Here is a 14,896-nt window from a genome sequence, read left to right as displayed (position 1 = left end):
CAGTTGGCAGATTGGTGGCTTCATGCTTCCTACTTGGACTACAGATGGCCTGTGGTTGTATATTCCAGTCCAGGTCTGGTGTTTCCTTTACAGACATTCCATTCAATTGAAGACCAGCTCAAAATGGCTGCCAAGGTTATTGCAGGGGCCTTGGAATACAAAGTACTGCTTGATGAGTAAGAAAATCTTCCATTTCAGTAATTGATTTTGTAGAAGATAATAATTTCATTTCTCATTTTTCCTTTATTTTCCTTTGTTTAGGAACAAACTTCCTCCAGAGACAATGGGAAAAGATCCACTTGATATGTCCCAGTACCACAAAATACTGGGCACATGTAGAATCCCTGGAGTGACCAGAGATAGTCTCTGGTTTGCTGACCCAGCAAATCCTCCAAAACATATCATCGTTACTCGTAATAATCATGTAAGACTTTTATAATCAACTATTTTATTTTGATAGTGCTGCCATTTGTCAATAGCATAGTTTTAGTAATTTTTGCATGAAATTGAATGGTGTAGGGTAGTAACTTCAGCAGAAAGATATGTATCATGAATTTTGTTTATTTATGATCTGGCAAGGTGGATAAAAATTGGAAATGTAGGAGAGTAATATTAACTCTTTAAGTGTCATTGGTAAGTATGTATATGCACCACTGGTAGATAGCGGAAATTACCAAGTATTGTTGTTTTCTCCCGATTTATCGGTTTAAGTATGTACCATCCCAAACTTTGTGATAGTCTTAAAGATACACAATAAACTGTGCAGATATATACATTGCTATTTCCAAAGAATACATACTGACATGTATTTTATTGTTATGCCTGAAAAAACCATTTGTCACTTGAAGCAAAGAATGACACATAACATACATAACTGGCAGTGAATTGAATGAAATTTATTTAAATAAAAATGTAAATGCATGTTTGTTCAAAATCGTATATCTCCTAATGTTCTTAACCAATTGCTTTGAAATTTTGACACAATATAACATACAAATACGAACATAGTTCTATATACCTACTGGAGTGCCATATGGTATACAAATGTATATATAGTAATAAAGGGGATGCATTGTTAGCAAAAACCTCATGTTCGTATGTTAAAAAGCTTAAATCTCTGTAAGTTCTTCACCAGTTGCTTTGAAATTTTGACACAAAGTTGCACTCAAATACTCACATGTTTTTATACAGGGTGCCCCCCAACCCCCTCCCCCCCCCCCCCTCCTTAAAAAAAACAAACAAACAATGCTTAGTATGTTGTGTGGTGAAGACAAACTGATCAGTTTTCAAATATGAACCCATACCCAGAAATACATGGCTTTGGTGGCTGAGGGTGTCGAAGTCGGAGAATGAACAGTTGTGACACTCTGTTCTGATTCATTTTGGTCTGAATACAGAAGGTATGCAACCCCGTTGCCCATCTGTGTACTGCAGATGGACAACTTGATCCTAGTAACATTCGTGCACATGCACTACATTCCTTCAAGCAGCCCTTTTGCGTATCTACTGCATACCTTGTGTGGTGTGCCAGTGTAGTATTGTTTTTGACAGCAGTGCGACATATACCAGTGCAGAAATGATTTATATGGTGCATGCATATGCCAAAGCAGATTGCACTGGGAGAGCTGCTACAAGATTGTGTGTGAAACGTTTGGAATACAGATGTACCTGACATCATTCCATGTCAGCAACTGTTGAGAGACACATCAGAGAGGCTGGAAAGTTGCACATAGGTATATTCTGCCCGAGGTAAGCCCATTGTACAGAAAAACAGTAATACTTTGTGCTTGGTACTTGTGATTACTATCCTCAGTCTACTATTTGTCCTCTGGTAGATGCCAAAATGTGACATGGGTCATTCATGCTGGACAACTTGTGGATAGTGTTCAAAGAGGACCCAGCTGGCAGCACTTGGCAGGTGGCACAGGCACTGCACATGGGTGAATGAGTCCACAGCTCATGGTCTAGTGGATTAGCATTGGTGCCTCTGAATCACGGGCTCCTGGGTTTGATTCCTGGCCAGGATTATCTCTGTCTGGGAACTGGACGTTTGTGTTGTCCTCATCATTTTTTGGGACAGTTGTGAGACTGGATAGTGAAGAGATTGGGAATTTGTACGGGTGCTGATAACCATGCAGTTGAGCACCCCACTAATAAAATATCATCATCATCGCGGATGAAAGTATCATATGGCATGTTGTCCAAGAACACAGGTACCTTCCATATCATCTGCAGAAAGGGTAAGGTTTGTGGGAGGAAGACTACCGATGACGGGTACAGTTTGTGCAGTGGTATTTACAGCAACACATATCCAGCCACAATTCACAAGCTTGGTGCTACTAAAGGATGAATGCACATTTACTAGAGATTGTGTATTAAACTTTCATATCATCCATGTTTGGCCAGTATGTGGATTGGTAAAGGTAGAACAGTTCCATGGCCAGTATTGGTTGCCAGATCTGACACATCTGAATTATTCTTCGTGGGGTAATATGTAAAGTATAGTATATGGCGGTAATATGAAAAGTATAGTATATGGCGCACCTGTATTGTCAGTGGAGAACCTTTTTGCTCAAATCCACGGAGCAATTGAAATACTTCAAGGACAACTGCACATTTTGGCTCATTTGTATGAGGCTCATCACCAGTTATGTAGGCTCTGCGTTGACATAGGAGGTACGCCGTTCGAAGCCCGTTTGTAATGTAGGCAGCGTGTTGTGCTACTCGTGTTAGGTTTATTGATGTAATGTGGAACGCACACGCATCTCAGACTTCAATGTTTCCAGTGCACAAGCTACGCATTCCTAGATAAGTGTTCCTTTTTGAAAACTGAACATTGTGCCTTCCTCCACAACATACCAAGCATTGTTGGTGTTTTTTTGGGACACCCTGCATATCTACGGGAGTGCCTTGCAATATACAAATATTATATGTATATATTACATTTCTATTTATTAACATAAGAAGCCACTGCCTATGGAGAGATGCATTTTAGTCTGGGTCAGGTTTGTAACACTGTGGTGGTCCAATGTTATCTACTTGTTAGGGCAATGGTGCATTGAACAAGCTGAGAGTGAGCAAGAAGGCTTATGTCGAGTGTTTGTGGGCTCTGCTGGTTATTCAAAAATTGAGAACCCCACACTCAAGCTTGGTGCAACCACCACACTTCAGTCAAGAAGAGTTGTGAAACTTCAGTTAAACTGTGGTGAAGAATACAAATGTTCTCTCTGTGTGTGTCAGAGCTGGATGCTGCTTTGTTTGAGACTTGGGAAACTGTCCCCTTAAATGATCCAATGATCCACAATATTATAAAATATGTAGGAAATGCAATTAAAGAAATCATCTTTGGTCTTTGTAATAAAATGTGGCTAATGACTTCTGTGGTTCATGTAGACTGTTAATCTTTAGCCTCATCTCAAGCCAGTAATATACTCTACATTCCATAGTGCTTATGGTAGTGTTGTCAGAAGGCAGTTAGACACTGTCTTCTGACAAGGGGACCTACAGATTTGCCCTCTTCAATTTCCTTCATGCTTGCAGGATCTGAAGGTCAGTTCCCAAACATAAATTTCCCAAAACCTTAGAATATGCTTTTCAAAAGTACTAGAAAACAACGTCTTTGAAGGTTTCCAGGCAGTGTCGTGCATAAAGCTGTCTGTAGCTGAGTGGTACTGTATTTGCAAAGTAATTTTGATTCTCCATAGTAGCAACATTTTTTCTTTTATTTTGTTTAACTTCAATTTTTCTTATGTAATTGAATATTGAATTATGTTTTTAATGACAATAACATTTTTAAATAACCAATTGATGGAAGTGTTGTTATATCCAATGAATTTAAATTTGGTACAAAAAATGAAACATCTTATAGAAAATAAAGATACTCTTTTTATTTCTAGTGACTGAACAGTATTATCGATAGATGTAAATTTTATTTTATTTATTTTTTTTTTTTCCATTGAATAGTAAAGTATTTAAAATTTTTGTATCCAATTTGACAATGAATGCTCATATTTCATGTGTTATTTTTTTAAATATTATTCAGTATTTGTTAACTAACATTTCAATTTGAAAATAAATATAGAACTGAAGTGAAAATAAAAATAAATAAAGACAATATGCTAATAGCAAGAATCAAACCAGTAGGTTTGCTATTTCGAAAGATTTGTCATGTTGCTGTAGGAAATTGATGTGTGGTCACTGAGCTTAAAATTCTATAAATATGCAGGAAAGCAATAAGGCCCGCTTGTCAGGCTCCTTTAAATTTCTTTATGGTTATCCAGACTTTGTACCCATGAGAGAAGAATATAGGACTCCGTTGTCCAACCTGTGGAGGAAGTGCCATTCGCTTTGTTGAAATTAAACCTGTGCATTGCTTTCCTCTCAGTAATTATGTCTTTATTTCTTTAGATATCACATAACAAACCTTCAGCTTCAAAGTATTGACGTTACTGTTCAGTTATTGATGATAATAATTAAATCTGTATGAGAACAGTTACACCATTAATAATAGATTAAATTCATCATGGTTTATAATTAATCCTCAATGTGCCAGTTGGGTGCCCAGTAAAAAACTGGAAATTGTGGCAATATTCTTTTACAAGCATTTGATGTTTGTGATGGTTGTCTGTGGAACAACATATTTGCATGTCTTTGTCAACATATGTACATATTGTTGTCCCTACACATACATTTCTCACTGGCTTCTGCATTCATATATGAAGTTGGATCTCATGGAAGGTGAAGGTGTATGTTTTATTTCAAATAAGGCTTTTATATAGTTGGATGCAGAAAGTTTTTTCGTTTTTTCCCTTCCATCTTGTGTGCAGTAGTGTAGCTATCATATTTTTGGCTGTTTTCCCTTCCTCTGTGTCCATAATGTCTCTTCCAAAAGTGGAATAGCATATCAGGATTTGTTTCTTTAAAAATCTGACAATTGGAAATGAGAAGTTAGATTTATTGTTTGTAAAGTGTCTCTAGTCACCAAAATCACATGTTATGATTGGGCTGACAGCAAACAGAATAGTTAAGAGGAAATGTTGACAACTGAATTTCATGTCCCTTCATTTACCTTCTAACCTGTCGTAAGTGTACTGCAGATTAGGAAAGTTTTTTACTAGGGGCATTTTTGTTTTACTGTTAAAACATCGGCAGGAGTGATTTTGGAAATATTTTATGTACATTTTGGTTCCTATATTAGTAATAGCAGTTTTATGTGTAAATGTAATATTTTGTGCTAGTTATGTTAATAATTGCTCCCTTTTATGTTTTGTGAAGACAGCTGGTTTTTCATCACATTATTAGCATACATTGCAGTTGGCAAAACTTCAATTTCATGTCCAATATTCACTTTTCCAACTCCTATAAGTATACTTTTTCTTCAACTACAATTGGTTCTTTTGGCCATCATTTTAATTCTGTCATACTTCAAACAAATTGTAATGTATGTGCACTTAGTTTTTACTAAGTACTCTGTTGTTGTGCATTTATTTGTTTTACATGTGTGTTATGGTAACGGCACTGTTTTTAACTCTATAGGAGTCAAAATGTAAAAACATGTTACATAAGCAAAATGTGCATGTAGTTACAACTGATGGTGCCTTAGTAATAAATCAAAACGAGTCTGTGCAACTGATCTCATTTATAGTATGCTTAAGAAGGGGGAAACAGTTGTTATGCTATAGCTACTTTAGTGATGACCATTAAAGCAAACTTTGTATTATGTTAAGTAGTTCATGCACCTTTCAATTCCCTGGATTTGACTAGTGAAATAATCTTTTTATCCTTGTCAACGCTCTACACATTTTATCGCTTTACATTCTTCTGTTGGCACGAGGAAACAGTTATCCCATAATTTCCAGGATGCCCTATCATCTCCATCTTGCAGTCTTAATTAAATAGTTTGTGCATCTGCCTGTATAGACTTTCTTCATGCCACTTGGAGCTACAAGGCCCAGTCTGAAAGACATTTTGTCACCTCCATTTGGGCATCCTAATCACTTGTTCTTTGCCTTCAGTATTCTGGTTTTAAGTTTTTCATCTGAAGAAGCAGTTCCATGTAAAGTTCAGAATGATTACATCACTAATTTTGGTTAATATGGCAATTTTATCTATCTTTAATGAAGCACTGTTGTAACATTAGTATAATTTCTGTGTTCAAATTCAAGGTAAATGTTAAAGTGCAATGCCAACTGCTACTGCTTCATCTCATCTTATACACAAAGGAATATTATTATTGCACAGAAGTATTGGAAGACCAAGTAACAGAAGAGAAGATCAGTTTCATGTCAACTGGCAAAGAGAACATAATGTGAATTGTTATGATGTTGTGTATAAAGGTAAATACTCGCTCTCAGTAGAACACATAATTGTTGTCAGATCTCTGGTCAGCACTGATAAACGAAACAAATAAAATAATTGTTTATGTTGTAATATGCTTGGGTCATTTTGTGGTTTATGTTGTGTGTCATAAGGTGGAATAGTCTTAAATGTTGGGTGTGTCAAGACTTTTGTATGTGAACAGTTTTGATTGCTTTTATGTTAAGTGTCAAAATATTATGTTATTACATCTGCATATTTTTATATAACTGTGTGTGTGTGTGTGTGTGTGTGTGTGTGTGTGTGTGTGTGTGTGTGTGTGTGTGTCTCTAACTAATAGATACTCTAAAGATTTCTTTTTCTGCTTTCCTTCCTTTCTTCATCCTTTGCTCCCCTCCCCTCCCCCACCCCATTTTACTTGCTCATTGTTGAGATCTTGTGGTATGAGGACTCTCACAGAGACAGTTGCGTTTTTCACAATCTGTTCCTTTTCTTGTACCTTATATGTGTATTTTTATAAAGGATTTTTACTGTCCTTATGTTTTTTTATGTTCTTCATCTCATCTACTACCATCATTTCACACACGGAGGGGTTGAAGTAAATGAGATAAACATGCTAGTGTAAAGACCTATTTTTATAGTTTGTTTTCTGGCTTTTCTGTAATGTTCTACTAACATTGTTTCCCTGTGCAATATAACATCTTCCTAAGGGTTATGAGTTTTTGGTTTGTCTGCTGTCATTGTGCTGTTTTTTTGATCTGTCATATTGAAACACCTTCGGCTTACAGAGGGACCACTTATTATCCATGACAAATTGTGAAACTTGGCTAGGGCTATCTGTAGTACTGTGTATGTCATTGTGACAGTGCATAGAATTTGTGCAAAAAGTCTGCTAACTTCTTAATGGGAGAAAGATTATTCTTACTGTTACTGACAAGAGGACATTAAAGAAGCTTGTTACATACTGTGAGAATAACAGCATTGCCATTGAAGTGACTTCTAAGTTAAGATGCATCCAGAAAAAGAACATACAAAAAAGAAAGTAGTGTGATAGGAACTGTATACTAAAACACTTTAAGTAGAGCTGTTGATTTCATATCTCCTCTTTATTAGTGTATACAGAAAAGAGTCTGCATTGTGTAAGCAGCACAGAAATGGAAGGATTGACTGATGGGAACATGCAATATTGTTTTTTGAATTTACTTTAAAACTGTTACCGATAAAGGATGGCTTCACATATGAAGATTACTAGAGAAAGTTAGTCTGCATTGTCATCTTCTGACTTAAACATAATATGGCTGCTTTGGCTACTCTGTTTGGTTTGTGTGTCTTGATTGTAACAATGAATAAAAAGATCATTGCTGAAACCGAAAAGAAAAAAAAAATCAGGTTACTATTTTGATTCAGTGATATGGAAATTGTCCCCTAAGAATGTTGCTGAAGCCACTCACATGGCTGCAAATATCCGAGATTAATTTGATGAAAACTAGTGAGGTGGTGCAGTAGTTGGTGCACTGGACGTGGATTCGGAAGGGTGATGGTTCAAATCCCCTTTCAACCAGCAGGATTTAGATTTTCTGCAATTTCCCTAAATCACTTCAGACAAATGGCAGAATGGTTCCTTTGAAAGGTCATGGCCAATTTTCTTCCCTAATCTGAGCTTATGCTCTGCCTCTAATACACTGCTGTCAATGGGACATTACACACTTATCTCCCTTCCTTCCTTGTTTTGATAATGTTCAGAAGGAAATAATGAGCCTTATGTGGTGGTGCCACAGTCATGTCATTAGTATATAAATCAGATGACTTCACCTTGGGTGATTAATGCTCCTGTAGTTTTCCACCAAATCTGATAAGGTATAGATACTAGTACCACGTTATTGAGCACATTCACCAGAATGCCACTTACCTAGTGAAAGTACCTAGTCTAATTGCAGTTCATCAACAATACTACATTGCAACCAACCAACCTCACAGTGCCAAAGAAAAGAGGATATAAAATAAAAATCATATTTTGCAACTGAGGGCAGTTTTTCTTCTTTACGAAAATAATGCAGTAATGCTGACAACAGTGAAGAGAACTAAGTTATATAAAATGTGGATTGGCAATAGCAAGAAAAATTTTCGTGAAAACGAGATAAGTAGAAATTTAATAGAAATTTAAGTACAAGGAGGCCTTTACTGATAGTATCTGTAACACATTCTTGTTTGGAAATTAAACCTGGTGATAAATTGTACAGGCAAGAGAAAATAGAAAAATTTGAAATGGGCTGTGTTTTTAGACATAATGTTGACTTGTTTCAGTTTTGATACAAGCCTCTGTGTGAATGAAAATATAAAACTGCATACGGTGTCGTAATCAAAGTGCTATATTATTTTACAAGTGGACTTCTGTTTGTACATGTTAAGGGAAAACACACAATGCATTAACATACTTGGTGAATGATATGAAAATGACATATACTTAAAAATGAGCATCAGACTTCAAATGGTTATCCAACTAGTGGAGTAATCACTGCCTGGCTAGCATTAACAGAATGATAATTAAATTGGCATGAATGAGTCAAAAGTGCTTCAGAAGTAAGTTGCACATGTCATCCCACACTAAGACCATTGTGGAACTAGAGTGGTTAAATCTCAGAAGAAAGTACATGTTCTGGATTTCCTGCATCACAGTTTTTCTGCAGGATCGATAACAGATGCATCACAGTGTGCAGGTAAAATGGTGCAGTTACTGGAAACATACTCCAAAGGAAAAAGTACACAGAACAGTAAAATTCCTGAGGGCAAAGTGTCTAAATTGCACACCAATTCACTGTTAAATTCTGACAGTACATGGACTGCAGTGTCATGTCCAGCCATAGTGAAATGGTGCCAACAATTTGACAAAGTCCGCATCGATGTGAGTGGGTGGGAGGATGGGGAAGAAAGATCATCGAAATCAACCACAGATGACAATGTTCAGGCAATTGAGGAACTGATTTGCAGAAATCACAGAGTGGCTACTGCATATGATGCTCAGGAGATGCACATCTCAAAAAGCAGGGCCCATTCATCGTCAGAAATTGTGCTCATGCTGAGCTCCATAATCACTGTCATCTGTGTACGAAGGCACAAGGCATCTCTGAACTTCTTTGAGCATTAGTCCACAGAAGGCCACGACTTCCTAAGCTACAGCAGCACAGGCGATGGGGCACAGGTCAATCAGTTCATACCTGCGACAGAAAGAACGTCTATGGAATGGAGAACCACCTCCATGGAAGAAATAAAGTTACACCTTCAGCAGTGAAGAACATTACCTCTGGTTTCTTTGACTGTGAAGCAGTTATGGCAAAGGACACAGCCATTTTAAGTCGATTCGTTCTGTACAACACCGACATTACTGCGCCGTGCTGTAAGGAATAAGAGTTGTGAAAAATTAACCATGATACAGTCCAGATCTTGCACCATGAGATTTCAATCTTTGTGGCAAACAAAAGAACAACTGGGGAGAGGGGACGAAGAGACTTTCCAACAATGAGGATGACCGCACAGTGGTTCTTGAATGACTCCGTGACCAAGGAGTGGATTTGCACCATCGAGGAATAGAACTGGTGATAGAGACTTGGCGACTATGTTGAAAAATAGTATTGTGTATCTATGTTATTTTTTAGTGTACTGCAGCATTCAGTAAAAGTACTTGGCCTGCCATAATAACGCGTAATGACTTTTTGAATCCTCCTTGTATACATGAGGCTAAATTATCTCAAAGGCAGGATTTTGCTGTTTATATGGGCTAATGGAGCAGTAATATTTGGGTAACAATTTAATGTGTCTTTTTTTCCATATGCATCTGCTTTAATTCATTGTCAGTAACTGTGACAAAAATTATGCAGAAGGAGAGATACATATGCCCTCTTTTTAAGTTGATGCACGTTTAGAGCATACCTTTACTGTCTTTTCCACTTAATCACCATTGATATCCATAAATTATTCAAACAAGAGCATGAGCTCTAAGCTTTTCTTCAAATTTTAAAAGAAGTAAAGTCATCCAAATGACAGTAACAGAGCTTTCATATCATGCAGTGTATTAACGTGCTTTGTTTTGTTGTATAAGCAAATTGCCCACAAAAACCTTCCTTGTTTTTGTATCACCTAATAGTAGATGGTAGAATGAATATTTTGCCCATTGGCAATTCCATTGTCCGTCATGTCTGATGTATGTTTCACTGTCTAAAATGTTGCACTCCACAAAATTTTCCATTTTTCTTCATAGTCCATGAAAAATCAGTTAATTTTGTTTCTGTAGATTAAAAAAAAAAAAACCACTCACAAAGTGGCACCAGGAGAACACACAAACAAAGATATTGAAATTTGCAAGCTTTCCAAGCCATTGCCTGCTACTTTTACCAGAACGATTGAAGGGGAAGGAAGAGGTGTGAAGGAAAAGATGGTTTAGGAGAAATGCACTTGGCTTTCACTATTATAACTCATGCATGATGTTTTATCATCATTTCAGTCTTGTGTATTGCACCATCTTCCACCTTTAAGCTCTCAGATTTTCAAATCTCATCCTGTGCAGCCCCCAACAATCAGTCTCTCCTTCTCATCCTGACTGGTAAGTCTCCACTGACCCGGGGCCAGGTCAGAAAATAAAAAATATAGAAAACTAAAAGGGAATGAAGAAATGTATCGTTACTGAGAGGAAATACTGAGACCAAAGAAGTTAATACAAATTAAGGCCAGGTGGGTGGGAAGAACCAAGGACATGTTGTAACACAGTTCCCACCTGGCCAATTCTGGGGAAACTGGAATCTGGGGGATAAATCCAAATGGCACATGTGGTGGAACAGGCAGTGATGTCACGACTGTTATGTTTTCGAGTATGCTCTGCAACAGAATATTATGTGTTCCCAGTATACGGCCTCTGCTTATGCCCATGCCAATGTAAAAGGTCGAACAGTTTACACAACAAGTGGTACACGATATGTATATCACAGGTGGCTCTCTTTGATAGTGTATGTTTTACCAGTTACAGGGCTTGTGTAGATGCTGACAGGAGGTTGCATAGGGCAAGTCTTATAGCAGGGATGGTCACAGGGGTAAGAGCCAAAGCATAGGGAAATGGGTGCACAAGGAGCATAGGGTCTGACAAGGCTGTTGTGAAGACAACGAAAAGCTATTCTTAGTGTGGTGGGCAAAATGTCTGACAGAATTGGACCTCATTTCAAGGCATGACTGTAGGAAGTCATAGTCTTAGGTAACAAGAGGTGTACTCCTAAGTTATTTTATGGAGGCATCAGCAGCACCAGGATTGAATGTGATAGCCTGAGAAATCTGGTTTTGAACAGTGAAGGTTGAGGTGAGAATAGTGGTATATTGGTGTAAAGAGTCTGCGTTGGGACAAATAAGTTTGATTTGAATGCCAATGCTGTATGAGGAGGAACGTGTAACTTGGAAAGAATGGCAACTGTCAAAATGTAAGTAATGTTGTTTGTCAGTAGGTTTAATGTGAACAGAAGTGTGTAGCTGACCCTCAGAATTTTAACAAGTCAGCCTCACCGAGAGTCCATATGGCAAAGATGTCATCAGTGTATCTAAACCAAACTAGGGGCTGAAGGCTTATGGATTCCAGGAAAATCCTCTCCAAGTGACACATGAAAAGGTTGGCGTCCAATTACATTGTATTTTCAAAAATTATTTGATATGTTAGACCTTAGAGAAAGCTGGAGGTCTCCTAGCAGTGAATTTGTACCTTACTTTTCAGTTAGTACTTGTAAATTTTTTTTCCCTTCTGCTAGTGGCTCTTAGTGGACATTCTATACACTACTGTGCAATCTTTAACTGGTGCAGTGGCTGACCATTCTTTTGTTCAGTCTTTTACATTTGATTTGTGCTATGGCAACATAACATAACACCTTGCTGCTTGAGGACCAAGGCTTGTGTTATCCCACATTTCACTCCTATGTAATTTACTTCCCCTAGGTATTCTATGCTTTGTGTTCACTCAGTTAGTGAGTAGTTGACCTTACAACTTGACTGGACAAATACATAGTCTTCCTATTTTTTATCTGTAGTATACACAAACTGGCGTTAATTATTATTCCAATTCTCATTTGAGGATCCTTAAAACCATCTTAGTGTACGTCTATAATTCTCATGTAAAATTTGTTGCTACTCTGTATGAAATCTAACTCTGGATAATATTATGAGTTATTTTGGTGCTCACTCATCATTAGAACAAGAAAACTTGACAATAGTCTACAGTTTTCAATACAGAATGACAGTCCAGGTCGTAATTCATCTCCAGTGTTATATCATGGTCCTTATACTTTGCAAATTGCAGTTCAAAACTCAACACACATTAAGTTTTCTTAAAAAAAAGAATAACATTGTATTGTTACATAGACATGATATAGTGTCATCTGTCTTTTATAAAACAGCTTTCTTTTATCTATGGAGGTTGCTTTATACTAACATTGTTTATTTGCTTTTGTGAATATGCTACTACGCAATAGCATAAATCTATGCATGTTTGTATTTGTAAGTCACTGTAATTTACAGTAAAGATTATGTTTGTATCTCTCTTTTCTATAATGATAATACATTACATTATTTGCTTCCTTTTCAGTTCTTTTATGTGGAAGTCTTTGGTGCTAACTATGAACCATTGAGTGAAGATCAGATTTTGCAGCAGCTTCAAAAGGTGGTCGAAGGTTCGCAGTATCCATCAACTCCTTTGGGAATCCTCACCACAGAGAACAGAAACACATGGGGGAAAGCATACAAGAAACTAGCTAAAGGTAGTGACAAAGTTGTGATGGTCATGCATTAGCTTATTCTTCTATTCCTCCTCCTTCCTCCTGCTATTTTAAGAATATTTCTTGCTTCCTGTGGTTAGGATGCATAATAATCCATAGCAAAAGAGGCCAATTATGATTCATACCACCAGCTTTATTTGCATTTACTACTGATGTTTGACATTGGAATTCTGCTGTCATTGGAGGAGTGGAGGCTGCCAGTGTAGCCTGTTCTGAAGCGTAATTGAGGCTAGATGAAATGTCTGTGTATATAAAGTACATTTGTAACTCTTAATAATCAATTTATTAGTTACCAACAGCCCTCCCAAATGAAGAGCATACTCCATGTCAAGTCCTGTAATAAGAAATTTCTTAAACCAGTAATAATTATGTTCTGTTATACAGGTTGAAGCGAAATTCGCACACTTGGGCTTCACAGTGTGACTCTTCGCATGCCAGCGATAAAAAAAATATGTCACAAAATTTCAGTCAGCGAGTACATCCGGCAGAAAAAGGACATTAAAGAGTCCCAATCTGGCAACACTGTTACCACATGTATGGTAACTACCTCTGTCAGCACATGTTAGCCGGGCCATGTAGTTGGTGCAGTGGATAGAGTGTTAGGTTAGCATGCAGTAGGTCGAGGATTTGATCCTCGGTTGGGGCACATTTTTTTTATTTGCTAATTTCATTCTGACATTTCATACTGTAATATACACCATTTCTTAAATCACGTGTATCCTAAATTTACAACATTTTGTAATGCTGAACATAAGAAATACATGGTTAGACAAATAATAGACAGTTGAAACAAATTACCTGTCACAGGACAGAATAACTACAAAAACAGTATCAATTTCGAGATGCTAAAGATGATAGCACACACGGTTGTCTCTAAATTTTTTATTTTTTTGCAGGAGGAGAATGAAATTTTTTGTGAACATACTTTGAACATTTAGCTTTACATTGAACCTACTCAATGTAGCCTCCATCAGTTGTGATGCATCTGGCCCAACGTTCTTTCTATGATGTAAATGTACTTTGGTAAAATTCTGTGGGATTGACTTTTACACCATCACTTGACATGGGAAATACGTCATTCTCACTATCAAATGTTTTACTGCGTAGGTGGGCCTTCAGATTACCAAAGAGGTAAAAATCAGGCGGAGCCAAGTCCAAACTGTAGGAAGGATGAGGAACAATTTTCCAACCCATTTTTCTGGTTTTCTCGTGCATCATAAGGGCTGCATGGTGTTTGGCATTGTCATGGTGTAGTCTGATGTGCTGACCCTGAAGCTGTGGTCTGTAGGTCTCGATGGCACGTTGCAGCTTGTCCAATGACAAACAGTAACGGTCTCGGTTAATTGTGGAGCCAGGTTCCAAAAAGTCAATGAAAATGACACCACACTGATCCCAGAAGAAGGAGGCCATCACGTTTCGGCCTGCTGTTCTTGTAAGTCTTGTTTTCTTCTTCCAAGGGGAACCCGGATCACACCACTCCATGGATTGGGTTTTGCTCTCAGGTTTGGACAAAAACAACCATGTTTCATCCTAGGTAATGACGCTGTCAAAACACTGTTTCCACTCTTCAGTATTGGTCTTCATGAGACCCTCGCACTCATTTTTCTTGTCAATAATCTAGGCACCCAATGTGCACAGATTTTTCTGTACCCTAGTGACTGTACCAATGATACCCCACTACCCAATGACAAACGAGTCATTTCAGCAAGCTGTCGTGTCATCACACATCTGTCATTTTGGATTATTTGATCAGTGGTCTCCTTATTCACATCACTCACTGC

The 14,896-nt window shown here is 37.5% G+C and overlaps 1 protein-coding gene across 3 annotated transcripts in view; it reads left to right on the top strand.

Annotated features, from left to right (window-relative positions):
* Positions 1 to 14,896, top strand: part of LOC126485101 (carnitine O-acetyltransferase-like) — a 99,933-nt gene that overhangs the window by 43,676 nt on the left and 41,361 nt on the right. For all 3 annotated transcript variants that reach the window (XM_050108723.1, XM_050108724.1, XM_050108721.1), the window contains exons 5-7: positions 4 to 176; positions 262 to 424; positions 12,926 to 13,097. In XM_050108723.1, coding sequence (XP_049964680.1) covers positions 4 to 176; positions 262 to 424; positions 12,926 to 13,097 — 508 coding nt within the window. The remainder of the gene's footprint in view (positions 1 to 3; positions 177 to 261; positions 425 to 12,925; positions 13,098 to 14,896) is intronic.

The sequence above is a fragment of the Schistocerca serialis genome, chromosome 6, assembly GCF_023864345.2.
Source record: "Schistocerca serialis cubense isolate TAMUIC-IGC-003099 chromosome 6, iqSchSeri2.2, whole genome shotgun sequence".
Classification (NCBI taxonomy): domain Eukaryota; kingdom Metazoa; phylum Arthropoda; class Insecta; order Orthoptera; family Acrididae; genus Schistocerca; species Schistocerca serialis.
The sequence above is the reverse complement of the archived record's forward strand: the minus strand, read 5'-3'. Positions and strand labels throughout refer to the sequence as shown.